The sequence below is a fragment of the Chionomys nivalis genome, chromosome 2 (assembly GCF_950005125.1).
Source record: "Chionomys nivalis chromosome 2, mChiNiv1.1, whole genome shotgun sequence".
NCBI classification, from domain to species: domain Eukaryota; kingdom Metazoa; phylum Chordata; class Mammalia; order Rodentia; family Cricetidae; genus Chionomys; species Chionomys nivalis.
The window spans coordinates 33,507,797-33,524,845 of NC_080087.1; the positions used below are offsets into that span (position 1 = coordinate 33,507,797).

At 44.0% G+C, this 17,049-nt stretch overlaps 1 protein-coding gene across 2 annotated transcripts in view; it reads left to right on the plus strand.

Annotated features, from left to right (window-relative positions):
* Nucleotides 1–17,049, plus strand: part of Slc2a12 (solute carrier family 2 member 12) — a 53,697-nt gene that overhangs the window by 14,368 nt on the left and 22,280 nt on the right. For both annotated transcript variants that reach the window (XM_057759377.1, XM_057759386.1), the window contains exon 2: nucleotides 1,674–3,014. In XM_057759377.1, the coding sequence (XP_057615360.1) occupies nucleotides 1,674–3,014 (1,341 nt within the window). The remainder of the gene's footprint in view (nucleotides 1–1,673; nucleotides 3,015–17,049) is intronic.

A 17,049-nucleotide genomic window follows, 5' to 3' on the forward strand; every position in this document is an offset into this window, starting at 1 on the left:
GTTCCGCTACATGCTTAACTTGTCCATGGCTACCCCGTCACTGTGAACAGCCGCTTTGCTGCCTCACCCGGTCTGCCTCCAAGGTTTCACGCTCGAGAACTACCAACCACATCGATCAGTACAACAGAAGCTAGATACCAGTCGACAGACACATGTGCACACAAGTGCGTACAGCAAGCAAAGCTAAAATTAGTAATGGCAAGAGTAAGTCCGGCTAATACAGTGTCCTTGGGATGGCAAGACAGCTCTGCGGGTAAAAGCACTTGTCACACAAAGCTGGATGCCCGAGTCTGAGCCCCGTATCTCAAGATGGAAGGAGGGAACTGACCCCCGAAAGTGGTCCTCTTTCCTAAACATTTGCACATAGCACACTTCATTACACACACACACACACACACACAAAGAATAAACTGTTCAAATCCAGTTGTGAAGATTCCACCTGATTTTCTTTGCAGTGGAGGAGTTTTCAGACCATCTGGGGGAAAAGGTGTTTCTGGAAACTGAGGACATGAATGAATCTGTAAGCAACTAAGTCATTTCATATGTACTAAAACAAAGCAAATGTAATAAATCAGAGAAATGTCACCAGGTGGTTAAATTTCTTGAAGGCCAAGACCATGATGTGGATTATTTTATTCTCTCATTTATCTTACTATTCGTGGCTTGCTTCTTTCCCCTTCCTTCCTTCCTTCCTTCCTTCCTTCCTTCCTTCCTTCCTTCCTTCCTTCCTTCCTTCCCTCCCTCCCTCCCTCCCTCCCTCCCTCCCTCCCTCCCTCCCTTCCTTCTTTCCTTGACATCTTTTGTAGCCCAGGCAGACTTTGAATTCCCTATGTAGCCAAGGATGGCCTTGAATTTATGTTCATCTTCCCTGCATCTCCAGAGTGCTAGGCTTATAGGCATGTGCACTAAACTCAGTTTTTGTGCACTGCTGGGGATTGAACCAAGGGCTTTGAACATGTTAGGCAAGGATGCTACCAACTGGCTTACAACACCAGGCTCAACTTATTTATTTATTCTTAATTGCCCATTCACTTTGCATATGCCACTAAATTCCTGGCGGTGGTGAATAACTTGTTCAATGACTCTCATGAGCACGGGCAAAGGCCCAGTACAGCCTGATGGTAGCCACTGAGGAATTGAAGGCAAGAGCCTCGGGGGCTGGTTTCTGTGGGCTCCACATAGCCAGGAACCCACACCTTCTTCTAGAGGTCCCTTCTCCCCTATCTATCTGCCCTCAGAAGTTTGTTTTTAGAGAACTGGGTTGGGCTTGGACAACCAGGCTATCAGGACATCTAATCCAATGCCAAAGGCACACACTAGCAGCTAACCATTTTGTTCAGTCCTTATCATCTGCCAGTTGCTTATCTTGTAAAACTACTTACTCTTGACTGAAAACAACACCAACATCCTAGCCAGAAGGAAGCCAGACTTCATAAACGCCTTCATGACTCCTCTCCTAAACAACAAAGAAAAAAATGATTTTTCATTCTGTTGCGAATTATCTTTGACGGTGTATTATTTTACCATGGCGCATTAATTTACCACATTGTGTGCATGAGTGTCTAAAGTCAATGTTATGAAAGTCTTACCCAAAGGTAAGTCTCCATTTGGATAGGGCATGTTTGAAATGATCTCTGTGAACTGATTTCACGGTTTCCTTTTTCTGCTTGCAGGTTGCAGCATGTTCACCTTCCTGACATCTGTCACTGCAGCCGTCAGCGGCCTCCTGGTGGGATACGAACTGGGGCTCATCTCTGGAGCCCTTCTTCAGATCAGAACCCTGTTAGCCCTGACCTGCCACGAGCAGGAAATGGTTGTGAGCTCCCTGCTCATTGGGGCATTCCTGGCCTCTCTCACTGGAGGCGTGCTGATAGACAGGTATGGGAGAAGGCTCACCATCATCCTCTCATCGTGCCTCCTAGGACTCGGAAGCTTGGTCTTGATAATGAGCTTGTCCTACACTGTCCTTATTATGGGACGCATTGCCATCGGGGTATCCATTTCCTTGTCTTCCATTGCTACTTGTGTGTATATCGCCGAGATTGCGCCCCAGCACAGAAGAGGCCTCCTTGTGTCCCTGAATGAGCTGATGATTGTCATCGGTATCCTCTTCGCCTACATTTCAAACTATGTGTTTGCCAATGTCTTCAATGGTTGGAAGTATATGTTTGGTCTTGTGATTCCCCTGGGGCTTTTGCAAGCAATTGCTATGTACTTTCTTCCGCCAAGTCCTCGGTTTCTGGTGATGAAAGGGCAAGAGGAGGCTGCCGGCAAAGTCCTTGGGAAATTAAGAGTGATCTCAGACACCACTGAAGAACTCACTTTGATCAAGTCTTCCTTGAAAGATGAGTATCAGTATAGTTTCTGGGATCTGTTTCGCTCCAAGGACAACATGAGGACCCGAATCATGATAGGTCTGACACTGGTATTTTTTGTACAGACCACTGGCCAGCCAAACATATTGTTCTATGCATCAACTGTCTTGAAGTCTGTTGGCTTCCAGAGCAATGAGGCAGCCAGCCTCGCCTCCACTGGGGTTGGAGTGGTCAAGGTGGTTAGCACCATCCCAGCAACTCTCCTTGTGGACCACGTTGGTAGCAAAACCTTCCTCTGCATTGGCTCCTCTGTGATGGCTGCTTCACTGTTGACCATGGGCATTGTGAATCTCAACATCAACATGAATTTCACAAATATCTGCAGAAACCATAGCCCTCTTAACCAGTCCCTAGAGGAGCCTGTGTTCTATGCAACCGGGAACCTGTCAACTGGCAACAGCAGTCTTGGGGAGCACTTTAAAGGAGTCCCCCCACACAGCAAGGGCTCATTCATGCCTATGGGTCATGGCATGGAGCAGAAAGGGGAGATGACCCTCACATCTTTACCAAATGTTGGACTGAGCCAAACTGAACACCAGGTAGTCACAGACGCTGCTGTTGTCCCAGCTGCTTACAAATGGCTGTCCTTGGCCAGCTTGCTTGTGTATGTTGCTGCTTTTTCAATTGGTCTAGGACCCAGTAAGTACTTCATTTCTTATTTCTTTTTCACTTGATAATTGCCTTTAATCTTTTCAAGCAATCTATCAAGATAGACTCTGGTAAGTACAAGATGCAGATGAGCATGCTAGTGGTCCCTGATGGTCTGCAAAGGTGGAAAATGTGCCTCGTGCATACCTGCTTCTGAAAAGCACAGAGCCAAGTTTGTTCAAAGGATTGGTTACTCATCACTGTTCTCATTAAATGAGCATACTTTAGCACAATTGACTAGATGTGAATCAGACCTAGCAAGAGATTCATTGCTCAAAGGTATTGTAGTGTTTTTTGAATGCAACTTTATTGAGATCGCATTATATTCTGATTCTCTTTATGGGTGGAAGGAAAAACAATTGTGTAGATTTTCTGAAAGATATGATTGATACATTTCAGTAATAATGAATTAGAAGTGAATGATGAGATGGGAAGAAGAATTTTCTTATTTCTTTGAGTAAATTTTTTTTTTATTAGACCAGTTTCCTGGGGAATTTCATGTTCTTTCATTAAATTGGGGAATGAATGTGTGGTTGGTTCCATAGAACACAATGCAAATGGACAATTGACAGGGCCCTGCCTACAAGGCTCTTGCATTTTCTAGACTTGGACTGTTCAAACTCAGAGAGGCACTTGCTGAGATAGTTTGCTTATTTCCCTTCTGTAGTCTTTTTTTTTTTTTTTCTGGTTTTTGGAGACAGGGTTTCTCTACTGGTGCCTGTCCCGGAACTAGCTCTGGTAGACCAGGCTGGCCTCGAACTCCCAGAGATCCGCTTGCCTCTGCCTCCCAAGTGCTGGGATTAAAGGCGTGCGCCACCACCGCCCGGCTCCTTTCTGTAGTCTTTTGCACCACAAGGACTCTCAACCTTTTTATAGGGAGATTGTGGAGGTAGTGTTTCTCTAACATTCTCTTCTCAGATTTGATCATCCTCCAACTGCCATCTCTTTTCTTGCCTTCCTCTTTTTCTCCTCCCTCTTCCTCCCTTTCCTCAATCCCTCTATTAGGTAGAGTTAATTTTGGAACTAACTATAAGGATCAAGGTGATCAATCTTCTCTAGTAAAGGGAACTGTTTCCAGTCTCAGACCAAGAGGCATGCATAGGCTCCCCATTGAAGAAGGGATTCCGTGGAGGAATGTCATCTCTGGCCATGTAAAGGAGTTTCTAGAAAGAAGGCATACCCTAGCCATCCACTGCTAATGCATTAACTATGTGTTCAGATGGTGTCTGTCAGGGGACTTGGCTATTACTCACAGGGAGCCATGCTCAATGCTAGGAAACAGTCATGAACAGACCAGACCCTGTTCTCATCTTCTAAGAGACAAGTTGACTAGCCTACGGTATATCCCCTGTGCTGGCCTCTTATCAACCAGCAGAGTCGGCTTGCTTGATCTCAGTTAACTAATAATATTCTTGAACACGCTGCTTTCGCCTCTCCTGCTCCAATCTTACTACCTCATTATTTAAATTTTACACCTACTTCTAAAATATCACTTTCTAGATATGATTTTTTTTTTTTAAATTCCAGACAAGTAGAAAGATCGGAATCTGGTGGACCCTGTCCTGTGCCTAGTCAGCTGAAGCAATTCAGGACTAAGCAGCTGTAACTAGGTTGGGTAGCCAGAAGGAGGCAATTTTCTGGTACCATACGTGCATAGATTTACCCACATACCCTGTGAAGGGGCAAATAGATTAAATATTACTATACTGTAGCATCTGATTAGTATGTCTCATTATTGATACTGATTATTAAGACATGATATAGCTTGTTTTCAGAAAGTTGTTCACCCATGATATATGTATATGACCGCTCTGGTTCTTCAAACTAATGGCAGCTGGGGAAGCATGATTTGTATATTTTTATTTCAAGAAAGATGTCATATTCTATAGGAGAATAGGTATGGGTGTTATCATATACTGAAGGACAACGTGACCTTGTTTGTAATACTTTCCTGTATAAGAAAGTACAGTGAGGTTTGTTCCTCTGATAAATGCTACATGGTGGTTATGAATCTACTGGGTTTCTTTGCCAGAATCTTTTGTCTTCTTTTTTAAATCCAATTCTTTGAATTATTAAGGGCTACCTTAGAATCTGAGAAAATCATAAACCAGGCATGCCTTCGTGGTTTTAACTTAGAGACTCGCTTCAGCTGAAAGAGTTGATGCTGTGGTACACGGTATCATAAGAGAGTCATTGATCTCGGGCTGTTGGGGTCAGCCTATGTAGGGAGTGAAAGAAGCCCTGAGTGAGTGGAGTCCTGAATGAATGAACAAGGCGTGTCCATGACTCAGATGCCAGTGGCCCACAATATATTGGCAAAGCCATTACCCATCTGGGTCAGGCAAAGCTCTCCTCAAAGTCTGGGTCTGTGTGTTTATGAACCATTGACCAGTGTGTGTACCGCCTCGCTACTGCAGCTTCCTCTTCTCTGTTTCCAGCCTGGGACTGTTCACCTGCAGAGAGCCCTACAGAGACTAGCTAATCCCCATCCCCACCCCATACTGTGTATAGTAAATGCCCTGAGATTCAGGTTGGCAGTGGTTGGAGAATCTCTGCCCTACTCTGCCTCCAGCTTCATTGTACATGTATCTGTGTGTCTTTCTTCATTTCCCTGCTGCCCCTCGCCAGGGTTCAGAGACCCAGGCCACTCAGGACATGGACAAACCTATTCGCCATTAGAGCCTTTTAGCATGATGTCAAGCTTCTCTCTAGATTTTGGGACATTTTGAATGCAGCAGATTCTCTTTCCAGCGTGTCACTTGCTATCTCATTGCGTTAGAACAGAGCTCCCCTCTGTAGGAAATCCAGTTTGATTTTTGGAAACAATTAGAAGATTTATTGTTCCCGTAAAGGGTCCTCTGCTCTTTTTCTTTTTAAATGTACCTTGAACTTAGGGTTAGGTACTGGATATGGAGGCTGCCCCTCCAGAAGCTCATGTGTTGAAGGGCTTGGTCCTCAGCTGGTGGATCCAGTTTCTCTTTGGTCTTGAGAGTAAATGCTAATGAACTAGACAGCTTACTGTCACTGTGCCAAAATATCCGAGAAGATCAATTTAAAAAAGGAAAGATTCTTTTTGCCTCGTGGTGTCTGAGTTTTCCATCTATGATCACGCGTCCCTTTTACCATTGAGCCAATGGTGAGGCAGTACATAGCAGGATAGACTGTGCACACCAGAGGATGTACTCTTCACTGACATGAACAGAAAGGTGGGAGGAAGCAAGGGTCCTAATATCTCATTCAAGGGTGTATCTCTAAGGCCTAGTGACTTCCCGATAGGTCCTGCCTCCTAAGAGGGTGTACCACTTCCTAATTCCACCGCACCATAGGCTAGAAGCAAGTCTTAAGCACATAGGCCTTTAGGAGACACTGCCAACTCAGACACAACAGTCAATTATTTTTAGCTCCGTCCTCTTAGAAGTAAGAGTGAGTAAAAATAGTGTATCATCCTCCTGTATCCACCCCAAAAGACACAGTCTGCCTTTTCTGAAGACAGGCTATAGGTAGGTAAGTGTGTGCTTTTTCTGAGGCTACACTGTCAGAAAAAAAGTAATGATTTTTTAAAAAATTCTTTGATATACATCTACTTGGATAAGTGAACTTAAGAAAACACTGACATCCGCATCAGTTAGAATTCAAGTTCAACTGATATAACAGGACCAAAATAACAAAAGCTAGACCTATCTTTCTTTCTTTCTTTCTTTCTTTCTTTCTTTCTTTCTTTCTTTCTTTCTTTCTTTCTTTTTCTTTCTCTTCTTCTTCTTCTTCTTCTTCTTCTTCTTCTTCTTCTTCTTCTTCTTCTTCTTCTTCCTCTTCCTCTTCCTCTTCCTCCTCTTCTTCTTTTCTTCTTTCTCCCCTCCTCCTCTTCCTCCTCCTCCTCTTCCTCTTCTTCTTTCTCCTCCTCTTTTCTTCTTCTTTCTCCCCTCCTCTTCCTCCTCCTCCTCTTCCTCTTCCTCCTCCTCGTCGTCGTCTTCTTCTTCTTCCTCCTCTTCCTCCTCTTCTTCTTTTTCCTCCTCCTCCTCCTCCTCCTCCTCCTCTTCTTCTTCTTCCTCTTCTTCTTTTCTTCTTCTTCCTCCTCTTCCTCCTCCTCCTCCTCCTCCTCTTCTTCTTCTTTTTCCTCCTCCTCCTCCTCCTCCTCTTCTTCTTCTTCTTCTTCTTTTTAAAAATGCTTACCAGCTGGAGCTCTGTAGTTCTGGATGCTATGGTGCTGCCCGGGGTCAGGTTCTGGGAGCCTACAACTTCCCCAGACCCTATATTAGGTTATGCTTTAATATTGACCCCTCCTTTGTCATGATGACTGTTTAAATACGGAGATGCATTTAACAGTTGCTCCATCCTTTCCTAGCAGCTAGTGAGTCTTTCAGAATCAGCATGCACAGTACAGCCGGTTAAAGGAATGTGTCAGGTGGGCCATCCATGGCCAGGTGGGTCATTGCAATAGAGTGGGACCACTCCGGGTGATGAATACATTGGAATTTTTTATTACATCCTGCCACTACGTGTGTGTGTGTGTGTGTGTGTGTGTGTGTGATCTATGTGCATGTGCTCTTGCATTCTTGTGTGTGAGTGCTGGGTCATGTCTGTATTGCAGCATTCATGTGGAGGCTAGAGGACAACCTGGCCGCCTTCACCTGCTAGTTTGTTTGAGACAGAATCTCCTGTTTCTTTTACAGTTGCATGTTGCAAGGCATCTGACCCATGTGCTTCTCCTGTCTCCCCCTTGCATCTTACTATATGAACACTGGGATTGTAGATGTTTTACCTAATGAGCCATCTCCCCAGCCTGTAAGGAATTTCCAATAGGGGTCAGGCATCTCATAACTGGGAGGAGCTGAAGAAGCAAAGGTCTGGGAGAGAACAGGAAAAGACTTAATAATCAGGGTTCCAGAGGGAAGCTGGTAGAGACATCTGTGGAAGGCTGTGGCCTCTGTAACCATGGCCTGGAGTATCTGCAGAGCAGAAAAGCTTAAGTCAATAGACTGAAGCAAACTCGAGTGGACTTGCATAGCAAATGTAGAGTATGGGGGAGGGAACTGCAGCCTGCTCCCATGTCTGCCTACACCAGCCAGTAGGATGCTGGCCATCTGCAGAGAAATGGCCGTGTTTCTCCTGTTGCTTGGCCTTGGCTTTAGAGAAGTGCAAAAAGCAGACCTGGACAAATTTTCTTCTTCGTGCTATCTGTAAGCGGACCCAGTGGTCAACAGCATGGTGTCTCAGCTACAGTGGTTTTGAGGGCCTTGCACCAACCAGCAAGCTTGGTCTGTGGTTTTACTTTGGGCTTCCAAACTCATGCATATTTGTCTTCCTGAAAACTATCACTCAGGACTACATAGGAAGGGGATTCTGGGAAATGTAGTCCCATTGTAGCTTAAGTGCTGCAGCACAGAATCACCATAATATAATCCATGGAATAAAAGGGAACAGAGTGAATATGGAAAAATGTATTTCAAAAAGTTAAGGATCTTGAAGTTAATCTTTTGTTTTTTAAAAATTCTTTTTCCTCTTACTTCAGGGCCCACCACCCCTTCCCCCTTTCTCCATGGGGTTGCCACACCTGCAGACACTCAGGGTTGATTTTGGAGGTTTTTCTTAGTTCAGTCAGTGACCACATACTTGGGCTTTTCCTCAGCAATGGATCCTGTATTTATTGCTTCTTTTCTATTTTTGCCCTCCTCCTCTGGCCCTATGTTTTTATTAGTAAGTTACTGGGAGAGTCTCCCAGGCGCTCCATGCCAGGCCTGGCTCACATCTGGCCATCTTTTCTGCATGCCAGCTTTATACTGTACCAGAGAAATCAACTAGTTGCCAAGATAAAAAGACAGTAATTCTTTTTTTTTTTTTTTCTTTTATGGGAAGGAAATAAGACTCTGCAGAGTATTCTGAGGTCACGCCAGTTAAGGTCTACAGGCTGAGATTCCTTGGGCTCGTTCCATACTCTCTACCATGCTCTAGCCCATTTCTGAAAGGGGAACTCAGTTTCTCGGGGCCTTCTTTCACCTCCCTGAACTGTATCCGTGCATCCGTGTGGTGAGTGACACTGGTGACTACAGCATTGTGTTCCGGAGCTGTCATTCACACAGATGTATGTTGAAAGTCCACACAGTGTGCACAGTAAGTGAGGTGCAGGCATTGCGTGCTGAGGTGAGGTTTCGCCCATTAGGACTTCTTTATCTTCCAGTCGATAAACCCAGAAGGCATGTAGTGCCTTTCCTCTCTACTCAGTCCCAACCTTCCTACCTTTGAGGTTTCATGAAAATCTCCTCCATGGACCCACTCCAATTCTTAAAGGGCCTCTGTTGTGAATGAGCTATGAGTGTATGTCTCATGTAGAGTTACTCAGTTCCGGGATACAAAGTGTCTGAGATAAGAGATAGAAAGGAATTCTGGATTCTAATCCCAGACCATTAATTTGTTGACTTGCAAGCCGCTTTTCTACTCTCGGTTGTTTCTGGTCTCTGAAATGGGCACAGCAGTGTGGTGTCTGCTAGAGAGAGTAGGTGCATGCCAGGTGAGCCCGTGTGTTTTGGAAGCTACAGAGCACAGTGCCAATGTGAATGACAGTGCAATGGTGTAACTCAGTCCTTGAGTGACAGCCTGTATTGCTACTGTACATTCCTGTTGGTTTATTAATCGGAGAACAGTTGGTAGGTCATAAGTTCCTAGAAAAAGGAAACCGCATCTTGTGTTTTTCTCTTTCCGTCCTTTACATGTGAGCACCTTATAAGTCTGATTATAAACCATGTGAGGTCACGTTTGGATTGTGAAGGGAGATGGGAAAAGACATGTAAACTAAGATGCCATGCAGGAAGGGGCTTGGAGTCAGCTCAAGTGGGTGAGCGAAGGACCCAATAACTTAGGAATGCTAAGGACCAAAGCAAGTCCTCTGCCAGACACCGTCATGAGGCTTTCTGCAGAGCAATACAGCCCTTGGGCATGACCTTGAAAAATCAGGTTTTTTGCCTAGAAGAATCTGGGAATCAGTTGTGCTCAAAACCGCACGAGGGGGGGGCAGCTACGGCACATCTTTTGTTACGTCCCAAAGAGCTGGACCCAGAGTTCTGAAAGCCATCCTGGATTTTCTTGGACACCTTTGCTTTTTGCCACAACATGGAGTAGTTAGTCTTTCTGGGAATTTCTGGGTCCAAAGTAGTGCTACTGGCTGGGGAGGCTGAGGATGGAAGGCCCTTAGGGTGTGGGAAGGGAATTAACTCTCTCATGCATCCCATGGTATCTAAGAATGGCAGCTTCAAGACCTGGCTTGGATGTCCCATGGGAGACTGGGTCATACTGTGACAGAGTCCAGCATCTGAATCAACCATCCTAACATCAATAATAACATTGTATCATGGCTTGGGGATAGAGACTTTCCTGTTGTCTTTAGGAGAATTTAAAGAATTGTCCTTTGGCCAGATGGTGATGGTGCAAGCATTTAATCCCTGCACTCGAGAGGCACCCAGGTGGATCTCTGAGTCTGAGGCCAGACTGGTATACAGAGTGAGTTCCAGAATGTCCAGGGCTACAGAGAGAAACCCTGTCTAGAAAACCAAAATTAAGGGCTGGAGAGATGGCTCAGTGGTTAAGAGCACTGACTGCCCTTCCAGAGGTCCTGAGTTCAATTCCCAGCAGCCACATGGTGGCTCACAGCCATCTATAATGAGACCTAGTGCCCCCTTCTGGCATGTGGGCACACATGTGAAGGAATGCTATGCACATAATAAAAGAATCAATCTTTTAAAAAAAATTTTAAAAAAATTAAAAATTTTCCTTCATTTATTTTGTAAAGAACTAGCCATTGATGTCTATACCCGTGCTGTGATTTATTTTTCTTTCCTAAAGAAAGCATGCCATGGGGCATTCCATTTCAGTACTCAAAATCATGCTGTAAAGCTTTGGCATGCCCTGCAAGAACCAGCTAGAGCTTTAAAAATATTATTAGGAGCAAGCTTTTTATAATACCAGGTTTTGAATACATGATAAAACGTATTAGCCCGGTGTGGTTATTGCTCAAGTATGGAGTTTAGGGAGTTTATTACCTGTAAAACAAACAAATCCTTTGTGTAAGTAGAGGTTTAAAAGGGGAAAGTACTTGCTGTTCTAAACCAACACTGAGAGGCAGATTAAACCATCCTTATTAAATCTCCGTAAGTATGAGTTGGCTAAGAGCAACATTCTTTCATTGTGTTAGGTCATAGCGGCTTCCTTCTGCCAGGAAAGGGTTTCTGTTTTCAGGTTCAAGTGGATGCCCCAAGTCATTCCACTCTCAGGTCCTCTGGTTTCCTAACTGTGCTATTCTTTTTTATTTTTTAGGACAGTGTTTGTACATCTATATTTACTAACAAACATCACTGCATAATGATACAGCCTACAATGTAAAATATATCACAATAATTCATTTTTTTCAGTTCACATCTTCATAGTGCCCCAGTTCGTTCCATGTCACTCTAGGTCTCAGGACCACAGTTGGCCCCAATCCTATTTGGTTTACTCTCCTATAATTAGATCTCCATCTTCCATCATACTTTCCTGTCCTAACAAGCCTGTTCCCCTGACTTTCCCTTAGTGAACTCGGCTGTCTAGGTTTCATATTCCAATTCTTGTTCACTCTAGAGTACCCAGAAGGCTTGCTAGTCCAAAAATTCATATGTCCATAAAGTAATTAGTTAATTCTCCCTTCTCTCATTCCTAACTAGCTTTTCACCAGGAGCAGATGTAAGGAAGTTTCCTCTGGGTCATATGTGTGCATTTATTTTATTTTATGTAAACATAAAAAACAGTACACACACACACACACACACACACACATACCATTTTTTTTGTAAGACAGGTTTTCTCTATAGCTTTGGATCCTGTCCTGGAATTTTCTCTGTAGACCAGGCTGGTCTCGAACTCACAGAGATCCACCTGTCTCAGCCTCCCGAGTGCTGGGATTAAAGGTGTGCGCCACCACTGCCCAGCTCTGGGTCATATATTAAGTTAGGTGGTGAGACTGTGACCATCCACCTTCATCTAAAAACTACCTTTGCTTCACATATTCAAGTGAAACATCACACCGAAATCTGAGTGACAGGTGGCCCTAGAGCATCTCCTCTCATATTGTCTACCAACTCTGGAGCCCCATATGGGCAGGAATGAGCATATTCCAAAGGCCAAGAAGAGAAGCCAGCAGGAGAAAGTGGTGGAAATTCTTTACTCCTTCATCCAGCAGGGAGGTGTGCCTCAGCATGGCCTGGGCCAGGCGCTGGACATTCAGGTGAGGCTAGGAGAGGCCACAGCTTGAGGAGCTAGCGATGGAACAAGCAATAAGGACGAAAATGAACGTAAGCATCATAGAGTTTCAGGGCAGAGCAGTGTTCGGTTCACGTGGAAGCAAGAGTAGTAGAGAGTAAAGGAATGTAGAGGAAAGGTGTCCTTGGAGGGGGCTCCTTCAGGGAGGAAAGTGCAGAGGCTGTTTCTGAGACTGTGCTGTTGGGGCAAGTGTTGTATTGAGAAAGTACTGTGAGCATCTGGAAGAGGGAGGGGAATTTACAGCAAAGATAAAGGATGGTGGGTCCCGTACCCTGAGGATGGATATGAGCAGGAACGTGTAGGAGAATGTGAAAAAAAAAAAAGCCAATTGTGTCTGTATCCCAGTGACAGAATTTGGATGGGGTTTTTGCCTAGGACATCCTCTCTCTATCAAGATCCACAGTAGAGGAGTCTGGACAAATAAACTCACCCCTGAAATTTTCAGTTTGCTAAGCCGGACAGTAGGCTGGTGGTGTCCACCTCGCTGGGTAATCACACAGCTAATGAAGCGATCTGTACAGTGTGTCCTTCACTTAGTCCCTGGTGTGCAGGGTGGACTCAGGGGCCGTGGTGTCAGACTTCTGATTAAGGTCTAGACATGAGAAGTTCAGATGCTGCCAGCACTGATGTCAGCAAGGACTTTGTTTAAGCCACCCAGGTACACACGGGAAGTGCTCATGGCTCACTGCTGATGTATGATGTCATCGCCAGCCTCACTGTTCATATTTCCGTTGGGTTGACACTATAGAGATGGACCTGTGGCTTTGGGACGTATGTCCAGTCATGGAGCACCTGTAGTCAGGGTTTCCCAGGAATCCAGGCAGGCTTTACAGAAAATCGTGCCGTGCTGGTGAGAGCAAAAGGTGTAAATGTGGCCAAGAAACACAGACATTCACTCGTCTAAGTCTGTGCAATGAATCCAGACTCTGCGGCTGTGCACGAGCTCCCTGGGGTGGCACTGGCACACCCAGGTTTCCCGTGAATCAGCGGTAGGGGGAACTCTGGCTCACACGGAGCCCCACATGCACTGGGCCAAAACGTCTACTTCAATAAAAGTGCTCAGTTGAGGGTAAAAGGCCATCTCTAAAAATTGATGCCTAAGGAAGTTGAAATTTAGAATTAAGGCCATTTTATTTTAGGGTGCTAGAAAAAAAAAAAGCTGATTTCCAAGTTTTTCCATTTTGCTCTCCAAGTATGAGGCTTGTGCTTAGCAGTATCTTGGATTAATCATGCTTACTTTAATTTCTTTTACTTAAATTTATTTTCCTTTTTGTTTCTTTAAATTACACTTCTTTGTGGGTGTGTATGTGTCTGTCTGTAGGTAGGGGGTGATGGTACATGTGTGTTGTGTATATTCGGAGGTCAGAGAACAACTTTTGAGAGTCGATTTTCACTTACCACCATGTGGAAGCCCTAGGGTTTGAACTCAAGTCATCAGGCATGGTGGCAAGCACATGCACGGTGGCAGCGAGCATCTTTACCCTCTGAGCTGTCCTTACTTTTACTTTCACGGTCCCTTTAAGTAGATGATGTAATGTGTTTCTATACATCTAAGACCCCCTTTTTGTTTGTTCTTATGAGACTGGCTCTCACTATATAGCTTAGGCTGGCCTCAAATACATGCATCCTCCAGCCTCAGCCATCCTGAATACTCAGTTTAAAAGCATGAGCCACTGTGCCCAGCTAAACCAAGTTTCTTAAGACTTGGCTCTTAAAAAGCCAAACAAGATTTGAGCCCAAGCCCTTTGTAATTTTTTTTTTCTAAGAAAATCTTGTGACAGTCTAAACCTGGGACTTGGAAAGATTCCTTTTTTCCTTTGCTTTTGCTTACCTGATTAGTATTAGAGCTTGCAGACATATTTTAGTGAATTATCTGAGCCCCCAAAATTGCATTCAATTCTTCTGGTAAGAAAGGGCAAGTACAGTTAATAACTGTAATGAAAGACCATTAGAGAGAGATCATACCCTAACCACAAGCAATTAAGGTGTCAGTAACTGGAAAGGACCTGTGGTTTTACCCACTTGCAAGCTAACAGGTTAGCTTGGGTGTTCGTAAAAGATGTAAGACTCCTTGGTCCGAACAGAAGGACATTTATTATTCATAGTAACATTGAGGATATCAGCACTTACGGTAGATGCCCAAGCCCCACAGGCCAACATGATTATAGATAAAATATCTACACTGTTGCTGGGACACCTGACAGAGGAATGAGGAGCTTGGAAAACCCAAATCTTTGATTATATAGACAATAAGCCAACCTGCTTTCTTCCCCACAGGCAGTACATTTATTTACACAACAATAACTAAAGCTGTTCCTTTCTTCACAGGGAGATAATTTTGCTGTGTAATCAGCAGACTTAGGGGATCTGTAGCAAAGATCTGTCAGAGCCTCTACTCACTGGCATGAAGGAATGCTAGGCACATGGAAAACTGTCTCCAAACTCAACTCAGAAGTCCTCTTCTGTTTCTCGGAGTGTCTGAGCACGTCAAGATACTCTGGCCAGGCCAGTTGCTCTGCTTCTTCAGAGCTGAGCCAGCCCTTTGGAGGATGGTGTCAGTGGGAAGCAGAAGAGTCATCTGCCATAATATTTAAACATAGATGTTATATCCAGATAACTCTGGCCCCTTAAACTGCCACGCATGTGACGCTTACACAGCCACAGTTGATGACAGTTCCAGGCATGTGAACAGCAAGCAGGTTCTAATTTGGAACTTTACTTCGCTGCTTCATGCCAAACCCATGCTGGGTTCAAGATGAAGGTTGACATTCCAGCAGTGCATCATGTGTTTCAGAAGAGATCTTGATCAGCCCTGCATTTCCTCCTGGGCCCCAGGCCGCTAGTGTTCAGAAACATTGGTGTCAAAGGCTTTTCAAGTGTTCATCTTCCTATGATGTGATGTTTGTTTAATAAAAACAGGGCATATTACAGAAATTATTCTCTAAGCGGTAGAATTCTAACATCAAATGTAGGTTGTCTATAATAATATTCACATAGTGGCTGTGCTAAGTGTCCCTCCCTTTAATATCTTTAAGATGTTTTTTTTTTTCTTTCAGCTATGACCTATATCTACACAATGGTCACTGTGCTTTTCTCCCTGGTTAGCTATGTTCATCTGACTGACTGAAGGAGTTATTTGGCATTAGTCATCAGTGTATCAGAGGCATTACCCCTGCCTCGTTCTGCATGAACTTTGTGGGGATTTTTCACAGAGGAGAAGCTTAAAGAAATCTGTGTATCTGGCAAATGAAATCCTTCTTTCTCTTTAGAGTTAGAAGATACAGTTGTGAGACTAATGGAACCAAAGAGTTCTCCATGGCATTTCTGCATAGGAGCAGATCTAAACACACAGAGAAATGGCACCATCCATTCTGTGGCCATTAGGAATTGCTCACGCAAGACATGTGTTTAGCTTCCAGACAGTACTCCCATTTTAATCATCTGTCCTGGAACACTGTAAATCCTGCCTATCACAGACATTAAAGAAACAGATTGAGGTTTTTAACATTATCTTAATAAGCACAGACATTCATTTATTACTTAACTGTTTTCCGGAACACATTAAGAATCGTTCCAAGGAGCATTTGGAGCAATAAAAACCACAGTAGCTTCCTAATTGTAGCATTGATAATGACAGTGGTACAGTACACAATACTACATCTACATACAACAATACTTCAAATGCCATGTCATTCCAGCCCAAGTTAGTAAAGAGAAAGTCCTTGCTAGTCTTTGCTTTTGTATTTTTTGGTTTGCATTTTGAGTGCGGCTTCAGTCTTTTTAGGGTGTATGAATTGTGCTCTTATGAGGGTCCTCCAAGATATTTCAAAGGGAATCAGTTTCCCAAGTCCCAATTTTAAAACAATATATTTCTTAAAATTTTTCCATTTTAAGCCAGATATGGTGGCACATGTCTGCATTTCCAACACTTGGGAATGGGAAGCAAAAGGATCAGGAGTTCAGGGACATCTTCGGCTACATACTACACAAGACTCTGTCTCAAAAAAAAAAAGCATAAAATAGGGGCTGGAAAAATGGCTCAATGGGCAGGACTGTTTGCTCTATCAACATAACAACACAGGACTTGCCTTTTGAATTCCCAGAATCTATGTAAAAAGCTGAGTATGCCTACAGCCGTACCTGTAACCCCTGTAGCATTGGTAAGCAGAGACAGCGAGATGCTGAGAGCTGATTGGCCAGCCCACCTAGACGGTCTAGTGAGAGATCCTGTGTTTTAAGGCAGTCAAGTGGAGGTAGAGGGAGGCAGCCAACGTTGCTCTCACCCCCACTTGCATACACATGGGTGTGGACACCAACTAACATACATGTTCCCAACGTACACACCATACAGAGTAAAAATAAACTGAAATAGCCCCTCCCGATATCTGCAGTTATGTATATCCTCCTGTTTAAAAGAAAGCCCATTTATTGCTCCATCAGAATTACTGTTGTTATAGGCATGGCAAATAATAAAATCTGAAGAACACTAATAAAAAGGATACTTGAAAATATTATGTAGGTGTTGAGAAATGAGTCAACGGACGAGATAATCATCCTCTCCTTTCCTGTGATTTGCTTTCAACAAAAACATAAGGAATGACCTAATCAAATCACCAGCTGACGGATCAGCACACAACTTTTGTTAACTACTCACAAGGGCTGAGTGACAATGTTAGTACTGATTTCCTTCAGCTCCCCACCTATTTTATTGTAGAGAAGAGTTAATTTCATCTATTTCAGAAGT